Genomic DNA, 11,692 nt, shown 5'->3' on the forward strand with positions numbered 1-11,692 from the left:
TTTGTATCAAGAGTCTAACACACTGCCTTGCAGAAGAGAGTATTGCACAATTGTTTGTTGAACTGAAAAGCAGTCATATCATGATCACTTTAAAAAGTGTCCTTTGGGGGAAAAATGTCCTGAGTAATATAAGTTGTAGATAAATAGTGGCTTACTTAGAAATCTTCTTGACCTCAGTTCACGATATTATGAAATTTTAATTTGATAGATATTTTATATTGAGTGGATTTTCCTAAATATTTAGCTTACCACACTACTGAATACACATATTTTTATAGGGCTTTTGTAATTCCTTTATCGTTCTTATTTCTGAGTGTCTATCCATGCTAATTTATTTTTTAACAGTTTACTCCTCGCCAAAGGATCCCTTGTGAGAAGACAAACCAACCTGGATAAACTCAGAGTGTCCACCTTCTTTTGCTATAGTCATATTTCTTTCCTCTACCTTCACTGTTTTCCTTTCCTGCCTTGAAAAGGGATGCCCGTGGTAGACTTGAGCTCTACTGCATAACCTCATTCACTCAGTATGAATATAGTCAAGAGTGGTATGAGGTGGTAGCAAATAGAGCATTTCAGCTGTGAGAGAAAAATTATTCACATAAGGAAACAAATGCAATGAGCCAGAAACTGATGCAAGCTACACCAGAATAAGACATAGTCACAAAATCTAAACTGACTCATAAGAGATAAACAAAAGCTCACAAAGGCATTTTGTATAAACCAATCAGTCTTTCATCCCCACTCAGAAATTATGGCTCTGAAATACAGAAATCCCAGATCACTTAATAATCCATCTCCAAACAAGTAACTAATGTCCATTTTACAATGAAAGAAAATTAGTTCTGTAAAAACTGAGAAACTTGCCAATATCAATCGCCAAATATAGAATACTGAGTAGCTGGAGTCAGCGATTGCCAGTTTCGCTCCTCAGAGCTAACACCCTGACCTTCTCAGCAGATGGGAGGTTATCTAAACATCATTAAAATGTTGGGGTTAAGAACCTGCCTCCTGTTAGGTGTATTGATGAATAAAAGTAACAAAGAAGATCCCTTAGTTTTCTTCTTCTGCTGCTTAGTTTCCCCTACAGCAACTGAAATTTCTGAACAATAGATGAATGAGCCCTAAAAGCACATTTCACTTGAATTTCTTTTCCTTTCAATTCTTAAATGCATCAAGTACAAATAATCTTTTAAGTATGTGAAATTTGCAATGTTGAAATTGCATAAAAGTCAGTATCACACTGAATATAACCCAACAAGACATTAGAGACATAAAATATTTTCAAGACCTATAACTAATCAACTTTTCCCAAAGATTACAATGTTAATAGGTAGCATTTATTGAATATGTACTGTGCTGTTTTACATAGAATACATTTAGTTCTCGTAACAGTCATGAGGTGTATACTATCATCATCATCATATTACAGAAAAAGGAAGCTCGGAGAGTCTGAGAATTTGTCAAAGTTGCCCAGTGTGTGAGCGGTAGAAATGAGTTTCTCAGTCAAATCTTTTATATTCCAGCTAAGAGCCTTCCTTCTTGACACCATGAAATATTCAAAAACTTGAAGTTTCCCGTTCTGTTTGATATCATCTACATTATCCCCATCCTTATGAGAATTTACTGAGTAAAAATGAGGCAAGATGGTATTTATGTTAGATAAGACTCCCTGCAGCTAGCACAGAAAACCAAACTCAAGCTGGCATTAACAATAACAGATCTGGATAATGTGCCCACTCTCAAATGAACTCTGGAGCTGGAGGAACACCATGTATGGATTGGCTCAAGACTGGATGAAGCACTCATCAATCAACCACACACTTTGGCAAGAAAAAAATGGATAGCTCAGATTGCAATCTGGGCAATTCTTGAAGGCATGGATGGAAACAATCTCCACCTACCCTCAATTAAATGGTTGTCCCTAGAGGTGGGTAGAGGGGAAATGGGAAAAGAGAAGCATAGGTAAATAAGTCAAAGTCAAGCAAATGGAACCCTGGCATCCTGTCCCAGTAAAAGATTAACACACAAATTAAAATTAAAGATCATGGTTAGATTCCACATCTTAAAAATAATATTTTACTGATGGTGTGTGATTTAGCTATCCTATACTGTGTTGTAACAAATTATTTAAAATTTTTTTTCTTTTTAAAAAAATCTTTATTATTGAAAGTATTACATATGTCCCGCTTTCCCCCATTGACCTCTACCACCCTGCCCCCACCTGCCACCCCAGTTTTTCACCACCCTATTGTCTGTGTCAATGGGTTATGCATATATACATTTGGGCTCATTGGTTGATCTCTTTCCCACCCTCCCTAGCTTTCCCTCTGATGTTTGATAGTCTGTTTGATGCTTCTATGTCTCTGGGTCTATTTTTGTTCATCAGTTTGTGCTGCTCATTAGATTCCACATATGAGCTAGATCATGTGATACTTACCTTTCTCTGAGTGGCTTATTTTGCTTAGCACAATGCTCTCCAGGTCCATTCATGCTGTTGCAAATAATAAGAGTTCTTTTTTTTTTTTTTTACAGCTGCATAGTATTCCATTTTAATCCACTCATCTGCTGTTGGGCACTTAGGCTGTTTCCAAATCTTAGCTATTGTGAATTGTGCTGGTATGAACATAGGAGTTGCGTATATTATTTCTGATGAGTGTTTCTATTTCTTAGGATCTATTCCTAGAAGTGGGATCACTGGATCAAATGGAAGTTCCATTTTTAATATTTTGAGGAAACTCCATGCTGTTTTCTATAGAGGCTGCACCAGCCTGCATTCCCACCAACAGTTGCACAAAAGAACAAACATTAATTTCTGTGGGTCAGTGACCTCGGTGTGGCTTAGCTGGCTCAAGGTCTTTTATTAACTTGACTGGGGAAGGATCTTCTTCCAAGCTCACTCAGGGTTGATGCAAGAATTAATTCCCCCAGGTTGTTGTACTAAGGACTTCAGTTCCTTGGCATGGGGCTTCTTCATAGGGGAGCTCAGAACAGGAAGGTGGTTTTCCTCAGAGCATGCAGGCAAAAGAGCAAAAGAAGTCGCCCAAGACAGTCTTTTCATGACCTAATCTTGGACATGACATCTATCACTTTTGCCATATTATATTATTTAGAAGGGAGTCAGTAAGTCTTGCCCACATTCAGGAAAGGAGATTACACAAAGGCATGCATATGAGGCTGGAGGTAGTGATCTTTAGGGGCCATTTTAGAACTGTCTACTATAATGTGTGCATGTGTGTGTGTGTGTGTGTGTATTGGGGGCAAGGGATGGTCAGTGGTTGCACATGGGATGGGGCCAATAGATACTGAGTTCTTATTGATTTTCTTGTTAGGAAAATTAAACAGGTAATAAGGTAGTCATTGTCTTTATAGGAAACAGAATGGCATTCACAAACTGAAAATTTAGGTTAGTTTAATAAAGGGACTGTTTATAAAGTGTGGGCAAATAGGGAAATTACAAGGAGTAGTGGTTTTCTCCAAGGTTTGCAACAGCCTAGTCCATCACTAACTCAAAGCCTGAAGCAGTAAGAGGAGGGAGCAACTATCGGAATCAGAGGGGAAGACGCCTAGATAGGACCTATGACTTTCCACCATCTGAAGCAGTTAGCCATCTCCACAGGCAAAGTGTCAGGGGGATAAATAGTTCATGATCCTTTAAGCTCCTGCAGGCACTACCCATTGGATGAAACCAACTGGAAGCCAGAGGGCAAGAGAGTCCACTGATGTTGTCAATATAGGTCAGCCTCTGGGGCACACAGTACTGTGGGGAGACTGGAGGTGGATCTGGAGGGACAATCAGAAGATACCCAGTCCAGAGACCAAATGAGCACTTAGGAGGAAAATCACATCCACAATACGCAGATAGAAAGGAACAGGCTTCCCTGACATGGTGTTTAGAGCAAGCTAGGTGGAAGGGTTGGCTGACAGAAGGGTATTTAACATCAAAACAGGCTTTCATAGAACTGTGTCTCTTGAAGACCCTTCAAAAATGGGAAACACATATCCATCTTTATGAGATGATTTGGGCAACACTATACTGATGAAAGGAGTGTGGGTGGTTCAGATGGCTTTGAAGGGTCCTTGTAACTTGAGGATTCAGTGTTCCAGAAGGAGTGCATGAAAGTCAGGGAACAGGATCTCTTACAAAATAGTCACAACTCTTTGAAATGGAAATGAAGCTACTGCAATTTAGGGATCCAATGAAAGCAGATCTTCAGGGTGCTGGAGACTGTGCTGCTGCCTGTTTCAAGTGGCAGCTGAAGGAGGGAGGTGTGCTTTTTCCTGGATGAGGCAGGATCTCACTCAGCCTGTTTCCATCTTTACTTAGCACCTGCTGGCTTGGAGTGGTGTCACCCAAGCAATCAGACGGGTGGAGGTGCCAAGAGCCTGACCTCTGGTGCCTGCTGCCCCTCCCTCCCTGCCCCACGATGGCCTGTCCTTATATAGATGGACAGGGGACTGGTTTAAAATGACAGTCTCAAGTTCGTGTGGGAAGAGAAAGCTGATTCAAAGAAACAGCCAGGCAAGCTTCCTTTTTCTGTAGGAATAATAATATCCCCCCTTCTCCATGGCCCACCTGGGAGCCCATTTCGCCTTTAGATCCCGCTGGCAGAAGACCGACGATGAACTCTGTCGACATAGCATGTCCTTTATTCTTCACAAAGCCATTCGCAACGACTTCTTTCAGAGCTATCTCTACCTCCTGGAAAAAATTCCCCTGGGTGAGTCAGAACTACTAGATAAGGAAGAAGAAATGATTGAAAGCACTGTGTGAGGTTGTGGGGTTTCTAGAAGAGCAATTAGAACAAGGACACTTTTCGGACACTAAGAACTCATCAAGATGTCATTCTTTGTAGAGAGTGCAAAGGCCAAGTGCTGCCTGGCAAGTCAGGTCTCTATTCTGGGACTTCCATGCACCCCTGTGCACAGAGATTTGGTTTTCTGGGTGTTGGTTAACTGAATATCAGGCTTATAGAAATTAATTTGTTTTTAATACTTCCAAGAACATAAAGATGGGCAAATTAGGCAACTCAAAGGTGAGAGTATTAATGCAGTAGTGTATAAACTAAGAGTTAAAAAGACTAACCAGTAGTAATTGATAAATGTGTCCATGTGTCCATGTGTCCGTGTGTGGGTGTGTGTGTGTGTGTGCGCGCGCGCTTGTATACTCCACATGATCCTTCCTGGTATTTCTGAGTCAGAATAATAGAGAGTTTAAAGGTGCAGATTTTAGTTGAGTCTTTGGGTATTGAGAAAAAACTGGGACAGTAGTGTGTCTCCATTTTACTTATTTCTTCTAGTTTTCAGGAGGTTAGACAATAGAGCAATAAAAAGCTTATCTGGTTTGTCTACATGACTTTTCTTAGCCTCTGTGAAAGTGGTCACTTCAGGTCACTCTTAACACTACTAAAACGGAAATAATTTCCAATTAATGAGTGAAATGTCCCTCTTTGATTTATATCCCCCCCCCCCCATGAAAGCAGGAACAGTATGTATCAGCCCCAGTCCGTTTTCTTACGGTTGCCTGAAAGCCCCATTGTGTACTTGATGTGCAAGGCTTCCAGACATGGAAGCGGCCATACACAGTCTTTGTATTGCAGTCAAGAAGCTATGTGCTAGCAACCTGCCAAAGTCTCTTTTTAGAAATCATTTCTGAGGGGATCTTTATTTCCAGACATATAAATACTTTCATATCAAATTTATATGCTAGGTGTACCGGTTAATAATGCAGATTTTTTTCACTAGATGGAGTTACACATATGTTGATATATATATGCTATTTCATATGTATGCTATTTTGTTGTATTGCTCCTTCAGATTACCACTTGTTCCGATCAATGGCACATGCACTTTCTGAGCAGCACTTCAAAATGTACAAAGAAGTGGAAAATTGGGTCTCTGAATAGTCTGCCTCAAAACAAGAAAAGTTCTATTGGGACAGTATCCACAAATTACCTGAAAGATGGGGGAAATGTGTGGCTAATGATGGACATTACTTTGAATAAAGCACTTTTGATGTTTCTCTTGAAATTGTCGTGTTTTCTACCAGCTAATAATGCAAATTAGCTATTATCTGGTTAATAATGCAGATTAGCTATTAACCAGTTAATAATGCGGATTATCTATTAACCGGTTAATATTACGGATTTTGTAATCCAAAGAAAGCACAACAGTTTTAAGAGAAACATCAAAAGTGCTTTATTCAAAGCAATGTCCATCTCTAGCTACACATTTTCCCCATCTTTCAGGTAACTTGTGGATACTGTCCCAATAGAACTTTTCTTGTTTTGAGGCAAACCATTCATAGACCCAATTTTCCACTTCTTGGTACGTTTTGAAGTGCTGCTCAGAAAGTGCATATGCCATTGATCGGAACAAGTGGTAATCTGAAGTAGCAAGATGACAAAACAGCATATATATCAAATTACATATATATCAACATATGTGTAACTCCATCTATTGAAAAAAAATCCGCATTATTAACCAGTACACCTAGTATATTTCTTATAAAAAATTTCTCATTGACCCTCATGGCCATACTGTGGGTTTTATAGGGTATCATTCTTTTTTCTAAAATTTCTTTATTGATTAACGTATTACATATGTGTCCTTATCCCCATCCCCTCCCCCCCATTCATGCCCTCACCCCCTCTGGTGTCTGTGTCCATATCAGTTTATGTTGTTCATTGTATTCTACAAATGAGTGAGATCATATGATATTTATCTTTCTCTGACTGGCTTATTTCGCTTAGCATAATGCTCTCCAGTTCCATCCATGCTGTTGCAAATGGTAAGAATTCCTTCATTTTTACTGCAGCATAGGGTATCATCCTTTTTCCCTTCTCTCCCTTACCCCCATCTTATATTTTCAAATGAGGAAAATAAAATTCAGAAATGAAGAGATCTCATGTAGATACCAAAGACCAGGGCTCTTTCTGGTAGATCACACTGCCTATAAATAATTCTCTTAGGACATCAATTACAATAATTATAAAGGGCAGGTGACTGCCAAGTTTTAAAAATAATTACTAGAGAGAAAAGGAACTCATCTCTGAAAGCAGTGGGAGATGAGTTAAAAAGTAAGAATAAAACAGTCTTTTCTGAAAGTCAGATGAAAATTATTTGGGACAAGTAGAGTATACTTTATATTTGGCTTCAATCCTTTTTTTCTACCTAGAATAGTCATTTTATCTATTTTTCTCCTTGTGAATGTGCTGATGGCTTATCAATGATTTCCAAACTTAAAAAACATACACATTACTATTAAAATCAAACCCTGTGACAAAGTCTTCCATGGAAGCCCAATGTAAAATACAGGAAAAAGTGAAAATTTTCTGCTTCCTTGCTCTATCCTCTTCGGCTCCTGGGGTGCTTCTGTGGTACCCACAGGGTTCCATAAACACTGTTCGAATACCATTCATTGGTTCTAAAGCAAAGATGACTCCATATTTCTTAGTTGATTTTCCATAAATGGGCACTGCTTATTTTCTCTGGCCCTATGATTCAGCCCTGATAGTTTCCCCTGAGACTAATAGAGCTAACTTCATCCAGAGTATTTCTTTGATTTTAATAACTGAGGGCTATTTTAGTCAGTATGGGCTAGGCTAGTCTGCAATAATAAATTAACCCTGAAATCTCAATGGCCAAACATATAAAAGTTGATTTTTCACTTTTGCTATATCATTCCAATAGGCATTATTAGGGGGCAGGGTCTATGTTCCACACAGACATTCAGGGATCCAGGATGGTAAAGGTTCCATCATCTAAAATATCACTAGTCACCATAGCAAGGGAAGCTAGGAGCCAAAAGTTTGCCAGCTATCCCTTAAATATTTTGTTCCAGAAAGACACATATTACATTTGTTTAGACAGTGGTTCTCAACCTTCTGGCCCTTTAAATACAGTTCCTCATGTTGTGACCCAACCATAAAATTATTTTCGTTGCTACTTCATAGCTGTAATGTTGCTACTGTTATGAATTGTAATGTAAATATCTGATATGCAGGATGGTCTTAGGAGACCCCTGTGAAAGGGTTGTTCGACTGCCAAAGGGGTCGCGACCCACAGGTTGAGAACCGCTGGTGTAGACCTTAGATGCAATCTTCAGCATCTAAGAAACTATTTCCAGGACTGACACCAACTAGTCCCCAGAATAGCTGCAGGGTTTAAGGATCTTCTAACAACCCCTTTGGCGGTCGAACGACCCTTTCACAGGGGTCACCTAAGACCATCCTGCATATCAGATATGTACATTACGATTCATAACAGTAAAAACATTGCAGTTATGAAGTAGCAATGAAAATAATTTTATGGTTGGGTCACAACATGAGGAACTGTATTTAAAGGGCTAGAAGGTTGAGAACCACTGCTTAGAGAGAGTTTCAGGTGACAGTGGATTTAAGCTTTTCCATTCACAAATAAAACTCAGCCAGGGGAAGTGCTCCCTCCTTAGCTCCACTGGGGTGTTTCAGAGTTGGCTTCCCCTCCTTTGATGATTTCAAGGCTTCACAGAAGTAAAAATAAAGCCCTTCTTTTAAAAGGTTGGGGAGTCTGACTGCACAGAGAGCTTGCTGTTCAGGGTGATTATAGGAAGAGTGGTGGCTAACCAGACCCTTTGGTTCCTTCTTTCTTCCTTCCTCCTTCTAAAGGCCTGCGATAGGCAGCCAGTCTCCTACCAGCACACGATCAGCAAACTTCAGTTATGGGGGCATTTACTGAAATAGCCCTGGCTAAACTCTCCAGTGGAAGAGCTTGCTACACCACTGAACACAGCAGGTCTTCAGAAAGAAATGGGAACAAGCCTATTACTGTTCTCAGTGTTTTGCATATATTATCTTAGTTAATACTCACAACATCCCTATTAGGTTATACTGCTATTCCCCATCTTGTATCTGAAGAACTGATGCACAGAGGCATTCTGTAACTTGCCAGAGATCATGGGTGGTGGTGGTGGTGGTGGTGGTGGTGGTGGTGGTGGAGCAGGACCAGAACCCAGGCAGTCTGACCCCCGAAGTCTGTCACCTGAAAATCTGTATGGAAGGTCTTAACTTTTCATAAGGGCATTTCCTAATTGGACTTTATTTTCTTATTTAAAAAAAGGCTAACTTTATCCAATATCTGTCTCAAATCATTTCTTACTTACTATCTCAACTTGTCTATATAACATCTGCAGATTCTGAGGTCAATTTTCAGTTGACAAACAGGTCTAACATCTGAAATAAAGTGTGAAATAGCTATATCCAACCATTAAGCAATAAAGATTTTTTTAAAAAGTAACAAAGAAATAAAAAAGACAATAACAAATATGCGCACATAGCTATAAATGCAATTTTTCTTAGAGACGTCACAAGACCTTTATTCCTACTCAGGGCAAATGAACTTGTACTCTGTTTTTCTTTCTGCAACAAGTAAACCATTCGAAGGCCTTTGGGAGTTCAGCTCAAGATGTAGGTCAAGAAATAAGTACCATATTATATCAAGAACTAGAGTATCTAGTCCCAGTCTTAGACTACACCAGTTTCAGAGAGACATTGCAATCCTATAAGAATAAGCCACTAAGATGTATTTCTCTAACGAAGAGGCATGGGCAGATGACTGACTACCTTATCTCAGTCAACTTGCACTATAGCAAAAGCTATCAGGAGGGGGGAACTTGGGGCTGGCCATGACACCTCATATATCTTTTTAGTGAAATGCTCCTGTCAATTAGGTGAAAATGAGAACCCAAGCCCATAACCATAAAAACGTACCTATTGAGTCAGACCCCTGCTGAGGTTGGCATTCACTTGTGGTCTAAATGTTTCTGGCATAATGGACCGCTCCCATTTCCAGATTAAGGATTTTAATAGACTCCACCAACTAGTTGGCTTAAGCAGGTGATGATGAGTGTGGCTGTTCTGCTGCTTTGGTTGGATCAAGGAGAGCTCTGAACTGTGGCTTGCCTGTGATCCAAGGCAGCGTTTGACTCTAGGGAGACCCCATGAACTGTGATTTGCTAACCTGGTTTGCTCAGATATACAGAGGGATGTAGAACATTCATGTTATAGAGATGGTGACACTTGATATTTGTCATCCTTGTTGAATTTATAAGCGTTTATTGAGCCACCTGCTGTTCGCACAACATTTTATACCAAGTGCTAGGGAAGGGGAATTGGTTAGGTCAGTGGTTCCCAATATTTCTGAACATGAGGACTCTCCTTTTAATGTATTTTCTCAATCAGTAGGTAATTTGTGTATAAAATGAAAAAAATAATCTACATATTTATTAATACTTTTAATAGAGTTGTACTTTTAAAATAATTTATGTATAATAGTTAATATACATGGAAGATAAAGTACATAATGTTTCTAGTCACTAGAAAATGATGTATGTGGGAACTGATTCATGTATCCCTTTCAGCAAACTTATGATCACTTAAGAGTACAAACATTGGCTCCAATATCTTAGACTGATGTAAATGCACAGATGGGACATATTACAATGGATCTTGTTATCAGATTTTTAACTTTTAGAGTAAAAATTTGGGACAATGTAATTGTTCAATTCAGAGCCAAGCAGTGCGCTAGTCTAATATCACAATCTTGGTGTTACCTGAAGAAAGATGTTCCTAGTTAAGGTTAAATGGACTATCTTTTCTTATATTTCTTCTACCCCAAATTATGTTATATTTTGGTTTTCTTCACATCTTGAGCATAACATTTTTGTACTGTTGCATATTTTGCTTGGAGCTTTCAATCATCTTTCATTTTTGGTGGTTGAGATTAAAAATACATATTTCTTAGGATATCACTAATGTCTCTTTTCTTCTTACCTACTCTGTTTATTATATCCAGAGTCCAGTTCATTCTACTACTTAAAGACATTGTTTTTGCAACCTACATTTTCTATTGTAATATAAGCTGATTTTTTCTAGATCTGATAAATATCTGTGATTCGGAGATTTCTTTTCATTGGATTCCTCCTGAGTTAATTTCATCATCTTTTGTAACATACCTTCTCTTGATTTTAAACCTCATTGGGCTGAAATATAGCTTTGTTTTGAAGAATGAATCCATAGGCGGTAAATAGTCTTTCACATTTGACTGGGGATTAAATTTTAGCTTCAAAATAATTTGTCTCAGAATATTAATGACACTACTACATTGTTTTCTAGTGTTTCTGATGAGAGTTCTGTTTTTATAAACCTGATTCTAATCCTTTGAACATACGGTTGCCAGATAAAATTAGATGCCAACTAAATTTGAATTTAAGATAATAAATTAAGAAGTTTAGTATACGTATACCCCATGTAATGTGTGATATTTTGAGCATTCTTATACTAATAAGTTATTGTTTATCTGAAATTTAAAACTAATTTTGTGTCCTGTATTTTTATTTGCCAAATTTGGCAACCCTGTTCTAAGGTCAATCACTATTTTCCCTTGAAATATCTTTAGAATCTTCTCATTACTCTTTGTGTTTTGAAATTTCCTAAGGATATGTATAAATATGGCCCTTACTTAATTATTATTTCTAATCCATGCTGCTCAGTACTTGTTGGATCTTACACAATCTCTTTCAGTTCTGGGAAGTTTTTCTATATTATTTCTTTAATAATTTTCTTCCCTCCATTTTCTCTGTTTTTGAGAATCCTGATCAGCTTGATGTTGGTCCTCCTAAATTAAGTCTTTAAAGCTCTAATCTTTTTAGTTCTTA

At 38.4% G+C, this 11,692-nt stretch overlaps 1 protein-coding gene and 1 long non-coding RNA gene across 2 annotated transcripts in view; one reads left to right on the top strand and one right to left on the bottom strand.

Moving 5' to 3' along the window:
• The window catches only part of LOC107183636, a 173,038-nt gene that overhangs the window by 2,791 nt on the left and 158,555 nt on the right, over positions 1-11,692 (bottom strand). The gene's annotated exons all lie outside the window — the stretch shown is intronic.
• Positions 4,504-11,692, top strand: part of METTL11B (methyltransferase like 11B) — a 16,179-nt gene continuing 8,990 nt past the window's right edge. The window contains exon 1 of the mRNA XM_006766990.1: positions 4,504-4,718. Within this exon, the coding sequence (XP_006767053.1) occupies positions 4,565-4,718 (154 nt within the window). The 5' untranslated portion in view covers positions 4,504-4,564. The remainder of the gene's footprint in view (positions 4,719-11,692) is intronic.

Source organism: Myotis davidii, unplaced genomic scaffold (genome assembly GCF_000327345.1).
Source record: "Myotis davidii unplaced genomic scaffold, ASM32734v1 scaffold580, whole genome shotgun sequence".
NCBI classification, from domain to species: Eukaryota; Metazoa; Chordata; class Mammalia; order Chiroptera; family Vespertilionidae; genus Myotis; species Myotis davidii.